Here is a 27748-nt window from a genome sequence, read left to right on the forward strand (position 1 = left end):
TCCTTACTTAAATAATCATAGGTGACTTTAATTTACATCTTGATTGGATAAATCAAATTGGCAAAGGAAATCTGAAGGATGAGTTCAACATCCTAACCACGTTGATAAAAGAAACTGAGAACAACTCTGTGTAGCTGCACAGAAACAACATACTTAAGCATTTAAACATCTTTTTTGTTTCAAAGTCAAGTATTTTTGTGATCAAAGTTGGCTTAGGCATCGTGTTCTTCTCTTTAATTCAAGTGGCAGTTCAGAACTTGCCCACATTATCAAGGCTGACATGTTGGAGCAATATTGCAAGTGTGCTGTAATCTCCGAGATACTGTCTGTTAGATGACAGTCAGAATTTTCTGAAAATTGGGCAGGATAAGAAGATGAGCTCAAAATGCCATTGGAAGCATAATTCCAGTGTTGTGTGATTTTTAACTTTTGGAGAGATTCACTGTCATCTCTGGGAGAGGTCAGATGCCCTATAAGATTCGGTATCTGCCCGTCTTGATTACTTAAGTGACATTTCGGATTGTTAAAAGTACACATTAATGTGTGCACTAAGTTTATAAACTCATTGGCGACCGACAACCTGTCAATGGAGTAAACAAGGGAGTTGTCAAGCTTTTAAGGCATTTAACGCTTCAGGCCTACAAACTTTTGAAAGAACTTTCTGTGATATAAAAAAAAACTCCTTGTTATTTCACTCGGTCTTTTGACATCAGCCTGAGGATCTCATTATAAGATTTGCACTACAGGCCTGAGTTCATAACCCATTGTTGTCACAGTGGGGTGCCTGTTGGTTCACAGTTTGACAGGTCCAAGTGCTTATAAAGTGTCTGACGTGAAATTATGAATACAAATGTTTGTTTTTATAAAGAATTTAGTTGATGAAGTCACTTAAACATAATGAAGGTTATATTCAAATATTGAGGCTGTTCAATTAAAATAATGCATTTATCAACAGAAAATTAACAATTTCATCTTAATGCATCACTGAATAAGTCCTGAGGTCTGTGCATGATAGATATTAAGTGAACTGGTATGGAGGGTTTAAGGGGTAAGGCAGTGCAAGGGGAACATTGTTGGCATGGATTGGCATTAAGTTGGTTCTGAGTTGGCATTAGGACACGGGTTTGTTAAATAACCCTAAGTGAGCTGGTATGGAGAGTATAAGGGGTAAGGAAGTGCATGGGGAGAGTTGTTGGCAATGGATTGGCATTAGGACACATGGTTTGTTAAAGGACTCTAAGTTCACAGGGAATGTATGAAATTCCCTTGGGGTGTAGAATTAAATAATTGTCATGGAGGTTATGAGGGCCATCAGGTTGGACAGAGGGAGAATAGTTTGATAAGGAGGGTATGAGGAGCGATGGGGTTAGGGCATGATGTAGCATGGGTTGGCATTCATGTGGCATGGGAGGTGTGTTGAGCAAGCCATTTTGTTTTAAGTTGCAATGAGTCCAGAAACACTGAGCCAGGTCTTTCCAATGGGAATCTCCACAGCAACCTCTGGGCTGCATTGTCACTCTCAGTGACAGTGGGTCTGATTTCCATTTTATCCACCTCTCTGGAATCAAAACTGGAGCAACTAAGGCATTTCTTGTTCATGATCACATCTCTGACCTAGGGGCAAAAATTCAGGCCACAGTGTTAAATTGAGATAGATGTTACAGATCCCAGGATATGTTTTGTCCTGGCCACTGTTTATCCCTTAATTAACACAACTAAGAAGAACCAAAAAAAACTAACCCTTTATCTCATTGTTGTTAATGGGATCTTGCTATGTATAAATGCGCTGTTGGGGTTTTTTTCTGCATTACAACAGCAATTATATGTAATGAGTAATTCACATTAGGAAATCCTGTAACCAGGAAAGGTGTTTAATAAATTACAAATTGTTTCTTAATCTTAAAATTTCTAACATGCAATTTAGGTAAGTGCCTTACCCTTCTGTGTCTGTAATATCCCAACAAAGAGTTAATGACCATCTGATGAGTGAATTTATTTTTCAATAGTAATGGTTGGTAGGAAACATTAAGACATCAAATGGGGAAATAGTTGCTTTTTGAATAGTGATGGATTCTCGACCCATCCTTCGTGATCAGAATATGTACAAGTAATTTTGAACATGTTTTGGATGGAGTAAGACTCCATTTATTTTGCCACAAAAAAGTACATCAACTGAAACCTTGAATGACATTTTCTTCTTTGCCAGAGTGGGAATCTTTTTGCTTTTCTAGCTCTCAGGGACATAACCGAAAGAGTTTCCTTTCGAACAATCGCTAATGTAATAATGCCTGTTAAAAGCAGGAATGCAGTTGTGAACTGAAATCCTATTTATGCTTTGGTATTATGTGTTTAGACATAATAAAATCTCTTTATAATCTTAGCTGCTTATATCTTCTCCTATTGTGGTAATCACTAATCCAGAGAATTGTAACGGATTACCATAAAATGGGTTAACAGCAATATTAAGTCTTTTTAAATTAGATGCTATGGTGGTGGGGGTGGAGGCAAATGTGAAACTGAAAAGCGGGTGAGAAGCGTGGCTGGTGAGATGTGAGTGGTGGGGGTTGGTGATGATTAAATTGTCTGAGATTCAAAGTGCAACAGGAAATCAGCTATGATCCTGGCAAACTTGAGGTGGTACAAGAGTGGCACCTGAGCCACTCACAGATTTGGAAATAATCTGCTTTGCAGAGTTTATGTTGTGCCAGCTGGCAACACTCAGCAGTTGCAATGAGGTGAATCTATTCCGTCTGTCTGCTCCAGCAACAGCAGCAACTCTGCCACACAGGATTTGCCAGATTAAAACATTGTTGTATGGAATTCACAAAAATTCAATTTTGGATCTTTTTCTAACACTTCTGCTTTCAAACAGGAATCTATTCATTTAAACAAAAAGGCAAAGTCACCATGGCTCAGCAGATCATACACTATTCTCTCAAAGGAGGGTGACGACTGGTAATGGTTTAACCTGAGGTTCCCCACACCTCAGGAAAGGGGAGAGGTTGAGATGGAGAGTAACCTCATGGTAACCCCAGCTGGCACACGACTGGAACACATGACATGCTATTGGCATCACCTTGCCTTACACAGCAGTGGTCCAGCCATTTGAGCTAAATGACCCCTACTAGCCAGTACAACTAATCCGATAATGCTGTAATTCTGAGGTTGGAGAAGCACAGCAGATCAGACAGTATCTGAGGAACAGAAAAATCAATATTTCAGGCCAAAACCCTTCATCAGGATGAAGGACATGAGTCCTGACAAAGGGTTTCGGCCCGGAGCATTAACATTCCTGCTCCTCGGATGCTGTCTGACTGGCTTTGTTTTTCCAGCCTCACATCTATTGACTCTGGCTTCCAGCACTTGTAGTCCTTACTGTCCCCATGCTCTAATTCTGGTTCTGTGACTGATGTCACAAGAGGGCACAGCCATGATTAACAGCTTTGTTGTCTGCAATCAGGGGACACTGTATAATTTAGTGGTGCCGTAATGAAATAAGGACAGTATCAAATTAAAGGAAAAAATACAATGTGGTAAATCAGAGGATTGGGAAAGTTTTAAAAGCTAACTACACATGACCAAAAAACAATAAAGAGTGAGAAAATAAACCATGAGTGCAAATTAGCAAGTAATTTAAAATGGTAAGAGCTTTTATAAGTATAAAAACAAGAGAGAGGCACCATTGAACGTGGGCTTCTGAGAGAATGAGAATTAATGGGTAACTGGGAAATGACAGAGAGGCAGAACAAATACCTTGCACTAATCTTCACAGAAGGAGATACTACAGGTACACAATCCTTTATTCGAAATCCTTGAAACCAGTTGTTCCTCAGAAATCAGAATTTTTCAGATTTTGAAATAAATGACATTTTCACAGTGCATTTTTTTTCAAAATTACTGAACTGCAGGTGCACATGGGAATAGTATGAGCGCTGAGACACAATTGATGCCAGCCAGTGCTGGCCACACCGTCACATCACATCTGAGTGACGTGGTTCAAATGGGTAAGGAGTTGGGTCACCCGTTCGCAAGCCAAAATGATGCTCCTCCACACTCCATGAAAAGAATTTCGGATTTCGGAGCTTTTCAGATTTCGGAATTTCAGATTAAGGATTGTGTACCTGTAATAGCATTCCAAATATACTAAACAATCAAGTGGCCAAAAGGAATGGTAATAACCACAATATCTATCACTGGACAAAAAAAAACTAGGGAATCTGATTGTTGAGTTCCATTCTAGGATTTTAAATAATTACAGAATGAGTAGATGCTTTATTAGTAATTCTCCACTGATTCTTCGTTCTGGAAAAGTCCCAGAAGATTGGAAAACTGCCAATGTAACACAACACAAAATGGGAGGGAGATTTTAAAAATAGATAACTATCAGGCAATTACATATGTCATTAGTAGAAGTTACAATATGTTATGGAGGATGTAATAGCAGAGCTTTTAAAACCCAAAATACAATCAGTTTATTCAATATGATTTCATGAAGGGGGTATCATGTCTGACAAATTATTTGCAATTTTTTGAGGAGGTAACAAACAGGATAGATAAAAGGGAACCAATAGTTATTATATATTTGGATTTCCAAAAGGCATTTGAGAATGTACCACACATACAGCTACTTAATAAGATAATAACCCAAGGTATTGGGTGTAGGATATTAGCATGGAGAGAGGATAGGCTAAGTAACAGAAGGCAGAGCTGGAATAACCGGGGGCATTTTTCAGATGGCAGCTTGTAATTCATGAATGCCACAGGGATTTTTGCTGTTGCCACACTTATTTACAATATATATGCATGAATTATAGGAAAGTGAATGTATTTTAGCCAAGTTTGTGATGAGATAAAAATAAATGGGAAAGCAAGCTGTGAGAATGACATAGAGTCTATAGGGGGATATAGAGAGGTCCCTAGTGAATAAGTGGAAAGCACAGAAGGCAGGAAGAGTGAAAAGTTTTGGAGGATGGTGTGGGTGAAAGCCATTAAGTGGACTTGATGCATACAGCTGTGAGAGTTGTGGTCTATGTGCCTTGATGGAAGTGTATTCAGTGAAATAGTTAGAGTGAGTAGCAACCTTATGAGTATGTGGTTGCAGAAAGTAGATGGTGGCACTTAACCTTGTGGAGTGCAGATGATTATTAAGCTTTTATGGGCAGCACGGTGGCACAGTGGTTAGCACTGCTGCCTCACAGCGCCTGAGACCCGGGTTCAATTCCTGCCTCAGCTGACTGACTGTGTGAAGTTTGCACGTTCTCCCAGTGACTGCGTGGGTTTCCTCCGGGTGCTCCGGTTTCCTCCCACAGTCCAAAGATGTGCAGGTCAGGTGAATTGACCATGCTAAATTGCCCGTAGTGTTAGGTAAGGGGTAAATGTAGGGGCATGGGTGGGTTGTGCTTTGGCGGGTCAGTATGGACTTGTTGGGCCGAAGGGCCTGTTTCCACGCTATAATGTAATCTAATCTAATCTTTTCCTTGCACTGTTAGGTTTCTCTTCTTTCTTGGGATATAGCACTGACACACATTGTTACCTAGGTCCAGGAAGGATTGATCTGGTGGCATAGCATCCTGTGAAGGTCCATAAGAAAAAGGACTGCCCTTTTCTCCACCATCCCGAGCACTAGCACTTCCAGGTTCCTTTCCGTGATGTGCCATTGTGGTAAAACAGCACAGTGTGAAGGATAGTTCTGGTTTGAAGTGAGGTGTAACTGGGTTTTAAATGTGGCACCAGTACTATGAAAGCCACAAGCTCCTGGCAATGGTGAGTATGTCCACTTCTCCTACAGCACAATTCTTTGAGAAGGGCGTTGAAGAACTTAGTTGCATAATAAATGAGGTGAAGAGTGACAGATGACATGAGAAAGGTTATCGTGAACCAGGGCAGACTGGGTGCTAATCTCACTTGACAAACCACTTCAAATAGGACATTTCTGCCGTAGAAATTTACTGAAGAGCAGGACAGAAGATTCAAAATAACCAAAGGCAGTGGAGAGGTTGTACAGGCTAAAGGGAGATAGTTTACCATGAGCACAGTCATGCAGCATGGTATCGGGATTGACCATCACAGTCTTGATTCTATGGTTAATCATGTTTTCCTGCTCCTTTATGATCACTGCTTAAGGAAAAGGGCAGTAAATTGGGAGAACCCATTCCATCTTCACATTCTCTCCTTTTACTTTTGTTGGCTGAACATGAAGAATTTATAGGTGAGCTTATCTGGAAAATACTTGCCCTGGAACCCATAAAACCAGAGAAAATGAGTGGGAACACAGTTATGAACACTGAGCTACCAAACAATATGTTTTAAATTACACTTCTTAAAATAGAACAGTTGGTGTTTCAGGCAATGTGTTTGTGACAGACCTCATTCACAAAATCTATTCTTTGACTAAAGCAAATATTTGTTACAGAAACAGTTGTGTAAGTGTGTCATATTTGTCGTTTGTGCCTTCTGAGACTGGCAATCCTAAAATAAGAATGCATTCTGGATTTTAAGTGATAGGTTGTAAACCGAACACGGTGCAATGTGTTATATATTAAACCATTGTGCAACAGCCGCAGATTAAGCCCTAAAATAATTTGAAATGCTAATACCACTTTCATAGTGGATTCTTGAATTTAATGCCAGAACCTGGGTGGGAAGCCACCCAATTCACATGGGCTCTGATATCGTGCACTGATGGGAAGATCACCCTGAAAGTGATATTTTCTTTTAACCAGTGCCAGTGGACAATAGTTGCATTTGCAGTTAGTGCAAATCCCACCGTATAGATGAATTTTCAAATGAAAGCTTAATGGCTCACAATTCATAGCGCTGCTATTCGGAATGATGTGGGAGAACGGAGTATATTATTGCTCTTTGCAATCACTGCTGCAGCCCTACAAACAACCAGAGGTCAGGAAGCAGTGTGCATGAATTTGAATCCACGTGGAGTAAGAGTTTTGCTTTCCTTCCACATTCCACTGCATAGTGTAGAGCCAATATAAACTCATAACGACTGCCAAAACCTGAGTCAGCAAAGTATCCCTTGGTGCACGATAAAAGGTGTCTGAAAGACCATCAGATAACAATGTTTGTTTAACATAAAATAATCAATTATTCTGGCTTTAAAATAGCTGAGATGAATTATGCCCAATGATAAAACGAGATTGACAGCTGTCAATCTGATTTGTGTTTGCAAGCACTTAAAAATTGTAACAGTGATTTTGTGTGATCTTCTTGAGAAATTGTCATAATGTGAAGAATCAGCAGCCAAATTTCCTTTAAATTTGTTACAGACTGACTTTTGGAAGAAGATTCAGATTAACTAACAATGCAAAAACATAAAGATTATTTCATTTGAGAAACATTACCTGCTGGGAGCATTGTTCGCAAAAGTTGCTTCAAAATCAGGGCACCATTCTATCTGACTTTTTGTCAGTTTGACCACAGGAAAGGGGTCTCTTTTTGGATTCTGTGTCCTTGTCGCTCAAGTAACAACATTTAAATGAATATTTTTGAAGTCTCCTTTACATTTAAATTTGAAAAACTGCCAGCTGTTCCACAAGACATTTAGTGCTGGGAAACAGAGGAATATTTAACAGAGCTGTGCCTAGTTAGTTTATTCAGTTGGTTGTGACATTAGTCTATTGGGGTAAGCATTGTAAAAAAGGAAAATTCCTTAGAAAATGTCACCAGTTAAATTAATGAAATTTCAGCTGTGACTGATAATCTTTTACCATCCATACTTCTTGATGACTACAGTATGTGACAGTACGTAAACCTGATTGGCTTGATCTTAGTTCACATTTTCAAGGCACTAAAATCTGGGTGATTTTTTAAAACTTGTTTTTGTTGCTTTTTCTTTCCAGGTTGTTAAATGCTATTAAGCCTGGGGCCGTGAAGAAGATCAATCGTTTGCCGACTCCCATTGCAGGACTGGTGAGTTTTAGGCTCATCATTATCCTCCTTACTTATACAGCTCCATTCTTCTTAAAACATAACGAAACACCTTAACGATGAATTACGTTTATTTACAGATATACCTTGGTCAGGAAATGCACGTCTTTTGTTTCAAACTGTGACTTGCTCAGTAAACTCTTTAGCTTATTGGGCTCAGTTCTGAAATGCCTTAGCCATGATTATTATTCCTGTCATAGAATTTACTTTTATGTAGACATTTGAGCAATGACAAGATTTTCATGAATTGCACACTTTGGTTTGGTGACTGATACTGTTACAGCCATCTTCACATACTTTGTGTGTCCAGGTGTTGAACTTAATTGGAGTGGACCTAAGGGGCAACTTTTTCATGCAGAGGGTAGTGCGTGTATGGAATGAGCTGCCAGAGGAAGTAGTGCAGGCTGGTACAATTGCAACATTTAAAAGGAATGTGGATGGGTATATGAAGGGTTTAGAGGGAAATGGACCAAGTGCTGATAAATGGGACTAGATTAGGTTAGGATATCTGGTTGGCATGGACAAGTTGGACCGAAGGGTCTGTTTCCATGCTGTACATCTCATTGATTGATTGATTGAGTGTATGACAAACAAATGCCTGGGAGCTCAGAATTGGGACATTTCCTGGTTCTGTGAACATGACTCAAGAGAGGCTTTCCTGGAAATTGGGATTATATTCTGGAGTGATGTGTTCTCTAAGAGTCGGGCCAGGCAATCCCAGAACAAATACAAAGAATGCCGAATGCAAAGGCAGACAACGAGAGGGCTTGCTTCAATGCTGTAGCATACTGTCAAAAATAAAACAACAAAACAAAACAAAATCCAGTCTCGCTCGCTCTTCAGCCCTGCATACATTCCCTATGTGTAATCCAAGTAAACCCATGCCATTTCATTCTCTGCACCCACCTCCCTGACCCTTCATGCACTCCATACCAACCTAACCCCACTCCTGTTAGCATCTGTGACGAATTATGCCCCAATACCCCACAGTCCTTTATATCCACTCCAACAAGTTAGTCTTAACACGTGCCAACCATCCTTTGCTGTTAGACCCTTGATGGCAGGTTTCCCATATACATCCTTGCAGACTTCAGGACCTATGAAGAAATGAAATACAATAGAAGTTATAAGTGTTCATTGCAAACTTTCATTTTTTATGAAAAAGCTGTTTCACTCAGAAAAACTGACTATATTTAATTCCTTCAACTACATCGTCATTTCTAAAAATGAACATTTCCTTCAAGTACTGAATCCCTCATAAAAACAAGCACAAGAATTCACAATCCCGTGTAATGGCTTGGAGCTATCAATCAAATTGTGAAATGGCCACACCTCCCACTGTGGTAGTAGAAAGTTCTGTATCTCAAATCCTGTAACGTGATCCTCAGGCTGTGTCAATTGACAGAGTGAAATAGCAAATACTTTTTTTTTAACAGTCCAGATAGTTTTTGATAAAAATATTTAAATGATAGCAGTTTTAAACACCTTGACAACTTGACAATTTGTTTGATGTTTGCTTTGGACAGTTGGAGTCAGTTTCACAGTACCAGGTTTGTGATGTTTTTCTGCACCATTCAGGTCTACTTTTAACAATTCCAGAAAGCAGCTTTTCTCTTCTAAAGGGCACATAGCCTCCCTCAACATGTCTTAAGACCAAATCTTACACTCACTCTGCACAGGGATAACAGACCTATCCAAACAAAGTTCAGACCTGCACCTAAAGTTGGATCATGCATATGTCATGGTCACATACCCGAGTCAGTAGAAATCTCCAGAAATCTTCCCTTTTCTCCCTTTTGATCATGTGGCACTGCTAATCTATGTCCCTTGTAGATTGTCCACTCCAAACTTACTGATCAACCCTTCTACATTCAAGTCTCAATTATTCATATAAACCACAAAACAGTGAGGGTTCCAACACTGATCCTTTGTGGGACCCCACTGGACACAAGCTTCCACCATCCTCTGATGGTTTCATGTCACTCATACAACTAGCGATCAATGTCTCAGTTCAGTGACTGCATCTCCTGCTGATGCTTTTGGTTTCAACCCAAACCCCCAATCTCTTACTGAGCTCTTTCAGATGCAGGTAAAATTCAACCCAGTCTGTGTAATATTCATGATAACGATGTAAACATGTCTATATGAAACTCTGCTAGCGGTTCTTTTTTCCTTAATTCATTCATAGGACATGGATGTCACTGGCTGGACAGGCATTTATTGCTTGTCCCTCATTGCCTTGGAGATGTTCGTGGCGAGCTGCGTTGGACTATAACCTGGTGTTGTGTGATTTTTAACCTTTTTTAACTGCTGCAATCCTCGGCTGTATAGAAACCCACAGTTCTGCTGGGGAGGAAATTCCAGGATTTTGACCCAGTGACAGTGAAGAAACAGTGATTTTGTTCCATGTCAGGATGGTGTGTAATTTGGAGGGGAACTTACAGTGTTGGAGTTCACATGTATCTGCTGCCCTTCTCCTTCTTTGTGGTAAACGTTTGAAGGGTGCTAGTGAGCAAGTCATGGTGAGTTACTGCAAAGTAATTTTGAAGATTGTGGATGTGGTGCCAATCAAATGGGCTGCTTTGTCCTGAATAATGTTGAGCTTCTTCAGTGCTGTTGGAATTGCTTCCACCAAGTGGAGAGCCTTTGTCCACTCTTGACTTGCGCCTTGTAGATAGTGGACAGGCTTTGAGGAGATGGGAGGTTAGTTACATGATACAAGGTTCCTAGCGTCTGATCTGCTCTTCTAAGCACAGTATTTACGTAGGTAGTCCAGCTTAATTTTTGGTCAATGGTAACTCCCAGGATGCTGATAGTGGGGGATTCAGTGATAGTAATGCCATTAAATGTCATTAAGGAAGATGGTTAAATTTCTCTTGTTGGGGATGGTCAACGCCCTGCTACTTATTATATTAGGGTACTTACAGTGTGGAAACAGGCCCTTCGGCCCAACAAGTCCACACCAACCCTCTGAAGAGCAACCCACCCAGACCCATTCCCCTACACCTAACACTATGGGCAATTTAATATGGCCAATTCACCTAACCTACACATCTTTGGACTGTGGGAGGAAACCGGAGCATCCGGAGGAAACCCATGCAGACACGGGGAGAACGTGCAAACTCCACACAGAGAGTTGCCTGAGGCAGGAATTGAACCCAGGTCTTTGGCGCTGTGAGGCAGTAGTGCTAACCACTGTGCCACTGTGCCGCCCCAACCCAAGACTGATGTTGATCAGGTCTCGATACATTTGAACGTGGACTGCTCAGTATCTGAAGTGTCATGAATAGTACTGAACACGGTGCAATCATCCACAAACATCTACACTTCTGCTTTAATCATGGAGGGAAAGCCATTCATGCGTCAGTTGAAGATAGTTTGCCCAAGGATACTGCCCTGAGGAACCTTCGAAGAAATGTCTTGGAGCTGAGATAACTGCCTTCCAAAAAACACAACCATTTTCCTTTGTGACATTTATGACTCTACCCTCCTCATAGTCATTGACTTTGGTTTTGCTGCAACTCCTTTTTGCCGCACACATTCAAATACTGCTTTGATGCCAAAAAATATCACTTTCACCTCACCTCTGAAGTTCAGCGCTTGTCTGTGTTTGGATCAAGGCTATGATATGGTCAGGATCTGAGTTGCCTGGCTAGAACCCAAATAAGGTGTCAGCAAACAGGGTATTGCTTATCAGATGCTGTTTGATAGCACTATTGTGATCCTTTCCATTACTTTGATGATGATTAACATAGACTGATAGCGTAGAAATTAGTCAGGCTGGACTAGTCCTGCTTCTTGCATACAAGACAAACTTGGACAATTTTCCACCTTGTTGTGTAGATGCTAGTGTTGTAGCTGTACTGGAAAAGCTTGGCTAGAGGGCATGGTTGGTGATCTGGAGCACAAAGTCTTCAGTACCATTGTTGGAATACTGTCAGGACCCATAACCTTCATAAACAGTGTATTCAGCAGTTTCTCAATATCATGTGGAGTGAATCAAATTTGTTGAAGACTAGCACCTGTGTGACTGGGAAGCTCAAGAGGCTGGGATTATGCACTTGGTACATCAGACTGAAGATTGCTGCGAATGCTTCAGCCTTATCTTTTGCACTGTTGTGCTAGGTCCTCTCAGCATTGAGCATGAGGCTATTTGTGAAGCCTTCTCCTCCTGTTAGTTGTCTAATTGTCCACCAACATTGACATCTGGATGGCACCAGACTGTAGAGCTTCAATCTGATTCGTTGTGGAATTGCTTAGGCCTGTTTATCACATGCTGATTCTGCAGTTTGCCGCACAAGTAGTACTGAATTTTAACTTCACCAGGTTAGCTCCTCAGTTTTAAATATGCCTGGTACTGCTCCTGGTATGCCCTCCTGCACTCTTCATTGAAGCAGAATTTAACACCTAGCTTGATGGTAATGGAATGGGGAAAATGCTGAATCACAAAGTTAAAGACTGTTGTTGAATACAATATACTACTGCAGCTGATAGTTCACAGAGTTTCATAGATGTCGAAAGTAAAGAGGGAACTTCGATTCCTCACTGACTGTGGGGTAGACATTTTTATTAATACTGTCAAGGACAGACACATTACAACTGACAGATTGGTGAGGACAATATTAAGTAAGCTTTTCCACCTTTTTGGGTCTCTCACAATCGGCTGCAAACTCAGCCTAGGAGTTACATCCTTTAGGACCCAAAAATTAAATAACTTTCTGCGGATGCTGGAGTTCTGAAAAGAAATTTTCATTGGACTTAGCGTGTCAAGTCTGTCTTCTCTCCAAAGATACTGCTAGACCTGCTGAGTTTCTCTAGCACTATCTGTTTTATTTGTTCCTTTAGGACTCATCCAGTTTAGTCACCAATGGTTTCTACTGAGCCACTTACATCTAGAATAGATTCTGTGCCCTTGCCACCTTTAGTGCTTTGTCCAGTTGGTGTTCAGTATGAAGGAGTACTGATTCTTCAGCTGAGGGTACTGGAGGTAGTAATCAGGTTTTGTATCAGCTTGCAGCAACAACTCAGCAGCTTGCTATGCTACTTCAGAGGGCAGTTAGGAGTCAACCACATTGATGTACGTTTGGAGTTGCATGTGTGCTGGACCACGTCAGAATGGCAGATTTTGTTCCTTAAAAGAACTTAGTGAACTGGATGTGTTTGTTGATTGCAACCATGAGATAAACTTTCCATTTTAGATTTATTGATTTATTAGATTCAGATTTCACCGTCTATCATGTTGTGATTCAAACCCATGTCCCCAGACCGTTAACCTGGCACTCTGTTTAATCAGGGTCAAGGGTGGGGTGCAGGAAAAGCACAGCAGGTCAGGCATCATCTGCGGAGCAGGAAGATCAATGTTTCGGTCTGTTTTATTAGTCCAGTGACAAATAAGTGGGTAAACAAAAGAAAAGAATTTTGGATACAGGAAGTCAGAAACAAAAACAGAAAAACTCAGTAAGTCTGGCAGCATCTGTGAAGAGAAAGCAGAGTTAATGGCTCAGGTGCAATGGCCCTTCCTCAGAGTTTTCAATCGCAGCTTTACCACTGCCTCCTGATAGTGAAGGTCTTACTGAGCTGCTTGGGTTAAACCTGATTAGCTGTTACATCTTGTATTGAAAACACACCCAGGTTCTGGAATTACGTCATTTAGTACTAACTTGGAAATTCTTATTTATGTTGAATAATTTTCTCTCCATTATTTCCATCGAGGAAATTTAGAATTTATTTTCCATGTTCACAGCTCCATTTAAAGACGCAGCTTTATTTTGGTAAAGCAGGTATAAATGGCAGGATGAGAAAAGCAGGGCTGAATCTTAACTGCCAAGATGGACTGGGCTGTTCCTGGATCAGAGGTTAAAATGAGAAAATCTGAATGGGGAATGCAGCCTGCCTTAGCGTTGGCCATTTTCTGTTTTTAAAGCTGGTCGGCCAAATGATGATGGGCCAAGGGATTGATCCCCTCAAGGGAAGTCAGTAATTGCAACATTACCGTGAAACTGTCTGCTTCATCTGGGTTTTCCAGAACTTGGGAAACTCAACAGCCTGAAGGAAGTAGGAAGGGATGAACCCATGAGGTTTACACATCTACATCATGGCTTGCGGACCAGGAGGAACATGAGCACATTGTCCAAAACCAACAAGTTGTACTGTGTGCCCATCCTCCTGCTCCTTCCTAGCCATCGCAATTTGTCTGTTTGCCAACCCACTTCCCAACCTTGGAAAAACTATTGAACCTCCTGACCTCTCTTTCTTCACCCTGACAAGTACTGAATTATCATGCTCACAATCTGGCCCTTATATCTCTGCAAAGTGGCCACTGTTCCCTTTGACCAGAAGTCTGTGGGCCCACCCTGTGATCTTGAACCTCTCCCAGGATTTGGGAGCCCTCTCCCCACCCTGCAAACTATGTTCCCTTGAACCTTTCCTGCCGCTGTGTAGACCCTTGAGTATCATACGATGACAGTGACTTCTAGAACCTTAAGTCAATACATCCACATGCCAATCAGCCATGCGGCTCAGGAAAACATTGCCTACAATGACTAGACCTACCTGATCTCCTTTATCCCTTGGTACTTCCTGTGAGAAAGGCCGGCTGAAGCCCAACTGGCAGGCTCCATACAGTCAGGAAATCAACAGAAAATAAATTGAAGGAGCCCAGCAGTTTTCTGACCTCACATCGGAGCATACCTCCATACTAAAATCCAGGCCATTGTGTTGACTTTTCAAGCCATTGTTTCAATAACTGTAAGGTTTTAAAATCTTAAACAGTTTAATGAAGATAAAACCATTCAGAAACACCTCACAATGTATTTATGGAGAAGGCAGTCCCTCAAGAACAATCCATCCCAGTAACCACTTATAAGAATTTTTCATCTGACAACAGCAGCACTCCTTAGACAGGAGGAGTGTGATTGGTACTTCACTTGCTCTGTATGAGACAAGCTGTTTTCGCACTGTGGTAATAACTGCCTCAAAGTGGGTCAGGTGCTGAATGCAAAAAGAATTAGTGACTGCTGCACAATGACAGGTCTCTCAGGTCTGAAATATTCCCAGCCCAAAATGGCATGAATTTGGAATCTAATTATTCCAAGTGTATTCTTTTTCTCAATCCGTATTGTATTGGTATGATCTCCAGAGGTGCCTGTCATCTCACCAGTCTTCCTTCCGAATCTAATGGCACAAAATAGTGGGATGCAGCAAAGTGGGCAGAAACAAATGGAAGTCTGAAATGGGCTCTGCCTCAAATCCTTCATCCCACTTCATTTCCATTCCAATGCATTGAGAAACACAATGCAAAGCAATGAAGCTTGAAGAGTTGGAGGAGGAGGGCTCAGTGTATGATTAGATTGAGCAAAGTCATTTTGGACAGTAAATTTATAAAGATGGAGAAAGAAGAGCCAGCAAAGCAGAATGATGGAATAATCCAGGAGGTGAAGATGGAAAAAAATACAGATTGAAACTAGGTTATAAATTTGCTCGCTGAGCTGGAAGATTTGTTCTCAGATGTTTCTTCACCATACCAGGTAACATCATCAGTGAGGCTCCAGTGAAGCACTGGTGTTCTGTCCTGCTTTCTATTTATGTGTCTAGGTGTGTTATGGTAGGTGATATCATTTCCGGTTCTTTTTATGAGAGATTGGTGAATGGGGTCCAAATCGATGTGTTTGTTGATGGAGTTCCATTTTGGAGTTCTGGTTTGAATGCCAGGCCTCTAGGAATTCCTGTGCATGTCTTGGTTTAACCTGTCCCATACATTGAATACAGCTTGGAGAGATGGCCCCTTGGCATCATGGTAGCCCACAAACCTACCAACACACTGAAACAGTTCTTGGAGCATCAAAAGTACCCTGTACCTAAGAGTGGAAGTGAGCAGTTTTGTAAAGGAGTCCTGATGAATGCAATGCTGTAGGATTTAAGGTTCAGCTCAGAAATGGTGAAGCGTTCATGGGACTGAATTCTCTTCCATATTCCTGCTCCAAATTGAGGTAGGAATGAGTTCCAACCTATTCAGTACTTTGTCACATAGATGATGGTTGAGCCCATGTTATCTTTTAATAAAACATGCAAAGCAACAACTTAACAAGACAGAAGTGCCACTTCAGCACTTTGCTTCCCTCCTGTTTCAGGTTTCGCATGGTCTTTGTGAAAGCAGGATGTTATGGTAACCTTTGCTTTTTTTTTCTTGGCGTGCCTGTTTTCAACCAGAACTGTCTGAAACCTGCACCGTACTGAGAAGGTCTTCTGACGGTTGTTGTGTTTTGTTTTGCTGGTGTGCTGATGAATGTGGTGAGTGCAGTGAAAGCATGAGAAGCTTTTGTTTCAACTCAGAGTTCTCACAGTTTTAATTCAAAACAGGCTACAAAAAAATCAAAGGTCAGTGAGTTGTGCTTTTTCACAAAACGGTAGCTGGAGAAGGGAGAGAAGGCTCAAAGCTCTCCCACCAGCCATTCTGATATAATGTATGAAATTTACAAACCGGTTGCTTTATATACTTAAGAGTCACCATTATTTCAGAATTTTTTTTAAAGTTAGACATACCCCCTGCAAATAAAGATCACTTGAACCATTTGATGAAAAGTGGTGGTGCTCTCCCTTGTTTCTTGGCCAGTATTTATCAATCACCATTGTTGATCCAGATTATCTGTTCATTGTCAAATTGCTGTTTTGGGAGTCATGCTGTATGAAAGTTGACTGTGCCAGCACTTCCAAAGTGTTCATTATAAAGCACTTCACAATTTCCTGAGGTTGTAAAGAGTATTATATAAGTGCAAATCTTTTTTTAAAACAAAATGCATTGTCTGTGTGTCATAGGCATTAGCTAAAATTAACTCCGGACAAAATCACAACTTGGTGGTAACGTTGAGCTCCCAGAATTGTTGAGCTGTGATCTATTCCTGTATCTGGCTGATTTTCAAGATGGAGGGGGAACAGATAGGTTCAAGAACACATCAGCAAAGAACAAATATGCTCCCTTTAATTTTCCATGATTGCTTAAGTGTTAAAAGCCTTTCAAGTATGTTGGTGACTTGAATAATTGCACATAGTTTTTTTCCCACTTATTCATTTCTAAGGACTAAGAAAGACCTATCACCACTCAGAGAATTTTCCCTGGAAGATTGACTGTGCAAACTCTGCTATAGTTCCACCATGTTTGTTGTTGTAGTAAATACATGTTGCATAAGCACTAACACCTGCCACAGTTAAAATTGGTTCACAGCAATGTGCATTTATAATATCTCTTTAATGTAGTAAAACATTCCAATATGTTCCAACATAGAAGCATAACAAACAAAAGTTGATGTCAGCCAAAGAAGCAGGAGAAAGAGGTGAAAAGATGCAGAGATTTAGACAGGAAACTCAAGAACTCTGAGCCATAGCAAGCTGGTAATGCTGGATCTAATCAACTGTTCATTGTTCTTATTAATTATTATAAATATTTTACAAATTGTGCAAGACAATTGCCATTTATCTTTAAGTGGAGGTTTCAGACAAATATTTTGGTCTTTACATACTAATTTAATAATTTTACTTTTTATTCCAGAATTAAATGAGATTGTTAACCTAACAATGTTGTCAGTTTCTTTCACTAAATCAATTACAATCAATGTTGGTTGTTCAGACGTTTTACGCATAAAGGTCCAAGCAGACTATAATACTAGGAAGTTGTGGTGACCAGCCTTCAGAGTTTAAATGTGAATACTCTGAGAAAATACAACTGGATCCTGGGAAAAAGAAGCTTGCAGACTTAAACAACAAAACACAGTTTGTTAGTGCCATTATTTGGTAAGGGAGCAGAGACATACAGGAAACATAAAACACAGAGACTGTTTAAAGGATTGCATATTGCATTTTTTCAGTGTAACAACAACAATCTTGAATCTACTGTGAGTTAACAGATTTTCTATGATTGAAAGCACCCCTTTCTCCCTTTCTATGTTTTGTTCTGTGCTTTGTTCGTGTCTTAGAACTCTTTTTAAGGTAATCTTTTCAAGGGTTGGTTTGCAGCAGTGTATTGTGATCCTTGTAATCTTGCTGGTTTTTTTCTTTGGTTTTGACTTGTTCCAATGTTTGGATTGGATGTCCACCCAGTGTTGCTTTACATGCTCCTGCCATTTCTCTTTATCCTGACCCACATGGAATACTGTGGTCAGGCAGATTATAATATTTGGGTTTCTGGCAATAGTTTGGCTTAGATAAATGGGAAATTCTGTAGTTATAACAATAATGTAGCATGGGTTGCCAAACAAATAAGGAATGTTTTTCAAATTTCCTCTTTACAATCAATCAAATTTTAACCTCATCCTTCCCTGCCATGCTTCTACTGTCAACATATTGTTCTGACATCTTCTAAAGCCTGTTGCTTGTTTTAGACATTTCAAGCTTTAACAAACATTGCTGTTCAGAGAGGCTCTTTCTTATAACCTGATTGTGAATGTTTTTTTTTGCTACTTCATTGCATTGTTCACATTCCCTTAATGTATCAGGAAAACTGTCCCCAGTTCTTCTCTCACAGTATTGCTACTAGCTTTAATGGACTGGAATTGCCCTCCAGAATTGACACTTTTTGATCTGATTTGGGAAATTTTGAGTTTTACAAAGAGCTTGGAATTTGAGCAGTATTATCTAACCATTAAAGGCACTTGTCTTGCCTTGACCATCCTGTGCAGCTGACATGTGGCAAAAAAAGGTAACTACTGGATTAGATTAGTAATGCAGGTACCAATCAATAAAACCAGTCTGAAACACAGACCCCTTCAGTAAAAATCCATTGTGCATTTTACTCACTCATTTTATACTCCTCACTAACTACCACTTGATATTTTAAACTCCATCTCAATGATGAAATTGAGCACAGCTTTAGGGTTCTTTACTTTGAAGTTCCAGCAGAGGTTACAGTGCAAAGCAGTAATTACACAAGAGAAGCCCTGCAGTTCATGTATGACATTTTTCGGGAATTCTAAAGGCATTATTGGCCCAAATCTTCGAGTCTCCAGATATTTGGAGAACAAACTTAACATTACAGACTCTGTGGAAATCCCAATGCATTGGCTATGTGGGATTAGGAGACTGAAGGGTGATTTATAAAATCATGAGGCCATAGATAAGGTGGATAGACAAGGTCTTTTCCCAAGGATGGGGGAGCCCTAAACTAGAGGGCATAGGTTTAAGGTGAGGGGAAAGATTTGAAAGGGACTTGAGGGGCATCGTTATTGCACACTGGACGGTTCGTATGTGGAACAAGCTGCTAGAGGAACTGGTCGATACAGATACAGTTGCAACATTTAAAAGACTTTTGGATGGGTATATGATTAGGAAAGGTTAAAAGGAATATGGGCCAAACACAGGCAAGTGGGACTTGTACAGCTTAGGTAATATGGTCGGAATCGTTGAGTTAGGCCGAAGGGCCTGTTTCTGTGCTGTATGACTATCACTCAAGTGAAAGTAAGAGTTCTGATTGGTAGTTGCCTGGTGTCTGAAACCTGCTGAAAATGTCAGCAATTAGTGTTGGAGTGTTTTATTAATGCACAGAATGTGGCATCATTGCCTTGATCAACATTTATTATCCATTCTTAGCATTGGATCTAATTTTCTATTTTCTACCCACGTGAAGAGTTTGTACCTGCGGCACAGATTGGGTTCTATCAAACCAATTTCTTGGTGTTTCACAACTTGCTAATGCTTGAGAATGACCTCCACAATTTGCAGGCACATCCCTAATGAGAAGGATACCACCTTGAATTAAAGTTGTGTAAATGCACATGTGAGTATAATTGGCAGCGTGTGGAGAGGTAAATTACGCTGTCAGCAACATGGAGTTTATGCCTGTCCTGCAAACCTTGAATGTCACATTCCAGCCTTTGCCCTATTTTAACCTTGTGCGGTTAACATGGCAGCACAGAGGAAACCCCATTCCCTACCATGATCACCTTCCCCATTATAATCAAATCATAGGTTAGTTGCTGGATTATTTCTCCTGGCTGTTAGTATAAATTTATGCGGTTTTGGAGCACCCCTCTACCAGCCCAGAGCTTCAGTAGTTTATAGGAAGTGGTACTGAAGTGCTTCCTTTTTGATCATTTAAAGACTTGTACTGAAGGTAGTCTGGTAAGCCATCCTCTTGAAATGGAACATGATTCGGAGAATACGAGAGGTTATATAGGGCCAGACAAGCTGCCAGGATGTGGAGAAGGAGGAGGAAAGAGAGGAGCTCTCAACAGGAGAACTTATCCAACCCATTTTTAGAAAAAATCCTCTTATCTCAACTTTAGCGAGGAGCAATGCATGAAAGTATGCCTAAAAATGAAGTACTACAGCCACAATTGCAATCTCAAAACAAGGCAAGGATCACATTACCTTTGGCTATTGAGCTGATCACAGTTCTTACTTCTTATGTCTCTGGCCCTTTGCATTACTCTTACTGGAGGTGTGAGCAACAGTTTGCAGTTCACTGCTGCACAAGGAATATTACTGCAACCATCTGAGACAGACAGAAACAGCTTCATTTCATTTCATCTAATCATAGCCCAGCATGCAGAGACAGCATGAGGTTTTGTACAGATTGGTCGTTGTCCAAGGTGCCTTTGGGGCAGTAATGTGGCAAATGGCCTCTTTGTCATGTTGCTGCTATTACGGAATAAGAATAGAAACGAAAATGCTAGTCATTTGATACAATATGATTGCAAAGCTAAGTTGTGATGCAGTTAATCCCTGTAATGGTATGAAAGAAAGAAAAAAAAACATCATTGAGGTTGAGGTGACCTTAATTGCTCTTGTTACTATAGTCTCTATTGGTGTCCTTCGCGTAGACAATAAAAGCCTGCAGTTAACTCCTTACTATTTTGGTTCCTGTAGAACTAGATTCCCTTAGTTGCTAATGAGTAAATGTGCATAGATTTGAAGCTTTGTTTGTGGGCATAATGTTCAGACGAGGCCAGCATAATTCTAGTATCTAGTGATGATCTCCATGGCATTCTTTAATTTATTATGTACCAGAATTGAATACTGCATTGGACCTGCTTGAAAGTCAACTCCATCATTCATTTACTATGATTTGCTTCAGATTCTTGAACTTGAATGTCTTGTTTGTGTGTATTATGAGAGCTGTGTTATGCAGCTGCTGCTATATAACTGCAAGTTCATTCTTCCTTAATTCCATCTCACTTTCTCCAAGTCAGGATCCTTGGAAAGCATTATGCATTTTTCAAAAAGTTGCTTGCTTTCCCAAAGCCCTGGTCATTATTAGTGGCATGGATTTACCTATACAGACTGGACCCCAGTTATATAGCCTCCATGAACAAAAAGAGTTTCCACTCCATTGTTATGCAACTGGACCATGAACATGGGCATAATATTATTCATGAGAATTTTCACCCTAATATTAATCAAGGATTTAATGGAAATCAGTGGTGTAGAATATGGAGGCATAACAGATGGCCTCTTAGAGAGCAAACATATCCTCCCATGAAACCGCATGAACCAGAACAGAACAATGACATAATAAAGTAATGCAGACATCAGTATTCTTGTTTCATATACCTTCAGGATATTGAAACACAGTTCAGATGCTTGGACAGATCAAAAGGGTGTTACAGTGTAGCTCTGCCAAAGCTCAAGCATTTTTGTAGTCTGTTTCCGATTGCACAACTTTATCATACACTAAGGCATGGAGTAGGTGGAAGGGGAGCTGTTAGGCTTTCGGTCTCCTTGGCCATAGCAAAGGTTGAGAGCACAGCTCAGCTGTAATGAATTAATTTTATTTCATTTCTTTCCCTCAAAATTAACCAAAACTTATATGAGGAGTAACACCTGCAATTTCTGTCATTGCCATGTTACTCTTTCCAGCTGTCTACACTGAGTTTTCATGCAGTTGTAACATTCTCAAATAAAACATGATGAACAAGTACAATCACTGTTTAAGAAAGAAAGAACATGTCACATCTTGAGATGTGTCAAAACATTTTAAAACTAGTATATTGTTTTTGGAGCTGCTCATATTGTGAAATTCAGCAGCCAATTTACTATAAGACCATAAAGTGGAGGAACAGAAAGAGGCCATTTTGCCCCATCAATCCCATTATGCCATGAATTGAGATCACGGCTGATCTGATAAACCTCGACTCTACTTTCCTGCCTTTTCCAATTAATCTTTGAATCCCTTACTGATTACAAATCTGTTTATTTCAGCCTTTAATATTCTTAATGACCCAGCCTCAATGGCCATTTGCAAGAAAGAATTCCGCAGATTTACCACCTTCACTGAGAACAAAGATCCTCCTCATCTTCATTTTAAATGGATAACCTCTTACTCTGAGATTATGCCCCCTTGTTATACACTTTCCAACAAAGGGAACAAATCTGTCTGTAAAACACACAAAGTTCCATAACAGCCAATGAATGAATGATCTTTCTGTGGAAGCAAGAATGCTGCCTGGGAGTTAGGAAGAATTTCATTGTTCTTGCTGTAATAATCTTTTATGTCCATTTGAGCAGGCACATGGATTTAAAGTCTTATCAAAAGGGCAGTGTCTCTAACATTTATAGCGCTCAGGATGTTGGTGCCTGACTATGTCAGCACTTATTGCCCACAGACTATGAAAGAAGCAAACATGAAGGATAACTCAGGAGATATTATAGATGTTGTGAATCATGATGGTAAGAAAGCCAGCATAAAGGCACTTTACCTGAATGCTCATAGTATTCGTAACAAGGTTGATGAGTTAACAGCACAAATCATTGTGAACAAATCTGATTTGGTAGCCATCACGGAGACATGGTTGCAAAATGGTCATGACTGAGAATTAAATATCCAGTGGTACTAGACTATTCGGAAGAACGGACAGGAACGCAAGGGTGGTTGTGTAGCTCTGATATTCAAGGACGACATCAGGTTGGTGCTGAGAGCTGATGTAAGTCCTATGGAGCATTAGGCAGAATCCATTTGGGTGGAAATTAGGAATTTCAAGAAGAAAATGTCACTGATAGGTGTAGTCTATAGGCCACCAAATAATAACATCACATTGGGGCAGGCAATAAGCAAGGAAATAATTAATTCCCGTAAAAATGGTAGTTATTATCATGGGGGATTTTAATCTGCATGTAGATTGGTCAAAACAGTTCAGTCAGGGTAGCCTTGAGGAGGAGTTTGTTGAGTGTATGCGGGATAGTTTTCTTGAACAGTATGTAATGAAACCAATAAGGAAGCAAGCTATCCTAGATCTGGTCCTGTGTGATGAGACAGGAATAATTAATGACCTCAGTCAGGGATCCTCTTGGAAGGAATGATCACAGTATGGTTAAATCTAAAACACAGCTGGATAGTGTGAAGATAAAATCCAATACCAGGGTCCTGTGCTTGAATAAGGGTGACTATGATAGAATGAGGGAGAACCCACTAAAGTAGATTGGAAACAGAGGCTTTATGGTGTGACCGTTGACAAGCAGTGGAGGACTTTCAAAGGAATATTTCAAAGTGCTTAGGAAAAGTATATTCCGGTGAGAAGGAAGGACTGTAAGAGGAGGGGTAATCTGCCATAGGTGTCTAAGGAAATAAGGCAGGCTTTCAAAGTGAAAGAGAAGGCATACAAAGTGGCCAAAAACAGCAGGAATCTAGAAGATTGAGGAAACTTTAAAGGTCAACAGAAAATCACAAAATGATGTATAAAGAAAAGTTAGATAGATGAAAAAAAACTAGCATAGAATATAAAGACAGAGAACAAAAGTTTGTATAAATATATAAAACAAAGAAGAGTGCCTAAAGTAAATGTTGGTCCTTTAGAGGATGAGAAGGGGCAATTAGTTATGGGATATGATGACATGGCTGAGGCATTGAACAGGTATTTTGCATCAGTCTTCACAGTGGAGGATACTAGTAACATTCCTGATTCCTGAAGAAGGGCTCATGCCCGAAACGTCGATTCTCCTGCTCCTTGGATGCTGCCTGGCCTGCTGCGCTTTTCCAGCAACACATTTTCAGCTCTGATCTCCAGCATCTGCAGTCCTCACTTTCTCCTAGAAGATACTAATAACGTGCCAGTAAGTGACGAAGAGTGAAGGTCGGTGGGGACCTGGAAAAAATTATTACAGAAGAGCTGGTGTTGGATAATCTAGTGGAGCTAAGGATAGATAAGTCTTCTGATCCTGATGGAATGCATCCCAAGATACTAAAAGAGATGACAGGACAAAGAGCAGGTGGACTGGCGGTAATTTTCTAAAATTCACTGGATTGTGGGGCAGTCCCAGCAGATTGGAAAATAGCAAATGTGATGCCACTATTCAAAAAAGGAAGTGGACAAAAGATGGGGAATTATAGACCAGTGAGCTTAACCTCTGCAATGGGGAAGATGCTTGAATCAATTATCAAGGAAGAAATAGCAGGGCATCGCAAAATAAATTGTCCCATTGTACAGATGCAGCATGGGTTCATGAAGGGCAGGTCATGTTCCATAAATCATTTGGAATTCTATGAAGACATTTCAAGCAAGATGGCCAACAGGGATCCAGTGGATGTGGTGTACCTAGATTTCCAAAAGGCCTTTGACAAGATGGCACACATGAGGTTGCTGCATAAGATGAGGATGCATGGTGTAAGAGATAGAGTATGAGCGTGGATAGAGGATTGGTTGACTGACAGAAAACAAAAAGTGGGGTTAAATGACTGCTATTCTGGCTGCCAATCAGTGACTAGTGGTGTGCCTCAGGGATTGGTGTTGGGACCACAATTATTTCCAATATATATATAGATGATTTGGAGATGGGGACTACGTGTACAGTGTCAAAATTTGTTGATGACACCAAGATGAGTGGCAGAGCAAAGTATGCAGAGGACTATGAAACTTTGCAGAGGATCATAGATACGTTGAGTGACAGGACAAAGGTCTGGCAGATGGAATACAATGTTAGTAAATGTGAAGTCTTACATTTTGGTAGGAGTAAGAGCAAAATAGATTATAACTTGAATGGTAAAAAGTTGCAGCATGCTGATTTGCAGAGGGACCTGGGTGTCCTTTTGCATGAATTACAAAGGGTTGGTCTGCAGGTACAGCAAGTAATTAGGAAGGCAAATGGAATTTTGTCCTTCATTGCTAAAGGGATTGAGTTTAAAAGCAGGGAGGTAATGTTACAGCTGTACAAGGTGCTGGTGAGGGCACATCTAGAGTACTGTATATAATTTTGGTCCCCTTACTTGAAAAAGGATGTACTGGCACAGGAAGGGGTGCAGAGAAATTTCACCAGGTTGATTCCGGAGTTCAGTGGGTTGGCTTGAGGAGAAGTGTGGAATTCAGAAGAATGAGGGGGGATCTTACAGAAACATTAAATTATGAAGGGAATCATTAAAATAGAAAGAGATAGAATGTGTCCACAGGCAGTTGGAAACAAGGACACGAGGGCATGGCCTGAAGATTAGAAGGAGCAGATTTAGAACTGAACTGAGAAACAGCTTCTTCACCCAGAGGGTTGTTAATCTATGGAATTCCTTGCCCAGGAAAGTAGTTGACGCTACTTCAGTAATCGCTTTTAAAGCTTAGGTAGATACATTTTTGAAAAATAAAAGCATAAAGGGATATGGTGAAAATGTGGGTGAGTGGAGCTGAGTCCATGAAAATATTAGCCATGATCTTATTGAGTGGTGGAGCAGGCTTGAAGGGCCGGACGGCCTACTCCTGCTCAAGCTCCTAGTTCTTATGTTCTTATGAGTCAATCACATTGACAATAGACAATAGACAATAGACAATAGATGCAGGAGTAGGCCATTCAGCCCTTCGAGCCTGCACCGCCATTCAATATGATCATGGCTGATCATTCCCAATCAGTATCCTGTTCCTGCCTTATCTCCATAACCCTTGACTCCACTATCTTTAAGAGCTCTATCCAATTCTTTCTTAAATGAATCCAGAGACTGGGCCTCCACTGCCCTCTGGGGCAGAGCATTCCACACAGCCACCACTCTCTGGGTGAAGTAGTTTCTCCTCATCTCTGTCCTAAATGGTCTACCCCGTATTTTTAAGTTGTGTCCTCTGGTTCTGCACTCCCCCATCAGCGGAAATATGTTTCCTCCTGCCAGAGTGTCCTATCCTTTCATAATCCTATACGTTTCAATCAGATCCCCTCTCAGTTTTCTAAACTCAAGGGTATATATTGCTGCAGATCTGGAGTCACGTATAGGCTAGACCACGTTTCCTTCCCTAAGGACATGACTGAATCAAATGGGCTTTTCCCTAGCCATCGAAAATGGTTTATGGTCATCACTAGACCCTTTATTGTACTCAAATTCCACCATCTGCTGTGGTAGAACTTGAACCTACATCCCCAGACCATTAGCTGAGTTTCTGGATCAGTAGTCTAGTGATAACACCACTAGGCCATTGTACTGAACCAGTAACTTGGGGATGCTGTCCGGTTCTTATCAGGTTACTTGCTGTCCCTACCACCCTGTCCAAATAACAGGTTGGTCAAAAACAAAGTCCACCCCACAGAAATAACATATTATTTGCAGCATTAACAAGGGCAAAGTGGGATTTAGGTCCTCACTGGGGGAAAAGCCCTGTCCACAGAAGTTGGCTGGCAGCTCATCAATCCTGGCAGTGACTAGGATAGCACGGTGATCTCCAACATTAATGTTAACGTTAAACATCAAGGCCAGGATTATGCTGACACCAAGGACTACAGACCATAAAAAATTGAGTAAACTATTGTCGAGAATGACTTGGTTAGAAATTGCTGTTGGTCTTGCTGACATCTGAATGTTGTTTGTGTCAAATTACAGTCTGTGTTATTTTAAAGGAGGCATTAATCAGTTTGTTTTAAATAATGGGATCATTTTGCTCATCTTGATACTTAGAATATTCATTGCCAAATTGTACAGTTGCAATCTCCAAAAGCTAATACTGGAGATCAAAACAAAAAAATGTCCCATTATATTTTGGATAACTTTTCAGTAAACAAGTTCATGGTTTCCGTGGATTTTGTATTCATTTTTAATTTTAAAAAATTACTTTTATTGTGAAGTAAATATTATAAAGTCTTGATTATTAAAAGGCTGTTAGGTTATGGCATGAATGGGACAAGTACCTCAAAGCAAACAAAGGGAGAAGTCGGTTTTGTTTTTCAGTCGGGGTCAAACAGTGTACAGGAATGAAATTTCTTGGCAGCGGAGTTATTTTCCTCCTTGTGTCTGGGAGCCAAACCTTAGCTCCAGCCTCAGCCAAACATTGGCAGCTGTGCACTGTTTATCTAAAGACATTGGGCTCCACCTAGCTGCAGCACACACAATATGATCATTCATTGCGAAAGCAGGACCACTGAGACTCCACACAAGATATACTTCTCAGCTTGCACAATAACGGCTGTATAACACAGCCTCTTTAAGCCTGAAGTGGGGAAATGTTGAACCTGAACACCCTCACTCGCAGCCCCTGGTGATAGCTATGATGCATAACTCTTTGTGTTTGAAGTCTTCTGTATTCTTATGGGCTTCAGTTGAAAGATTGTGCTGAAACAACTCAATTATAACAGTGTTTATGTGCAAAAGAGGGACTGCACCAATTGTTACTTTTGTTTATCAGTGGTCTACTGGTGAGGAACATTAGATTAGTAGGTGAGACACTTTCCCCTGGCTACCTAGTAATTTTACAGAACTGTAGTTAGATAAACCAATGTCTAGATTGGGTATTTTTATTGGCTGTCTCTGGGACTAAGTCAAGACTCAGAGGAATGAATAAGTATCTGAAAAGATGTGGGGAGTTCAGGAGATTTTTACTTCAGTTTCTTGGTTTGTAATTTTATTTTGCCGCTTTATACCAACTGT

The 27748-nt window shown here is 40.5% G+C and overlaps 1 protein-coding gene across 15 annotated transcripts in view; it reads left to right on the plus strand.

Moving 5' to 3' along the window:
* Positions 1-27748, plus strand: part of LOC140476045 (LIM and calponin homology domains-containing protein 1-like) — a 363907-nt gene that overhangs the window by 179548 nt on the left and 156611 nt on the right. For all 15 annotated transcript variants that reach the window (XM_072568059.1, XM_072568013.1, XM_072567993.1 and 12 more), the window contains exon 3: positions 7854-7923. In XM_072568059.1, coding sequence (XP_072424160.1) covers positions 7854-7923 — 70 coding nt within the window. The remainder of the gene's footprint in view (positions 1-7853; positions 7924-27748) is intronic.

This window comes from Chiloscyllium punctatum, chromosome 1 (genome assembly GCF_047496795.1).
Source record: "Chiloscyllium punctatum isolate Juve2018m chromosome 1, sChiPun1.3, whole genome shotgun sequence".
In the NCBI taxonomy this organism is placed as follows: Eukaryota; Metazoa; Chordata; class Chondrichthyes; order Orectolobiformes; family Hemiscylliidae; genus Chiloscyllium; species Chiloscyllium punctatum.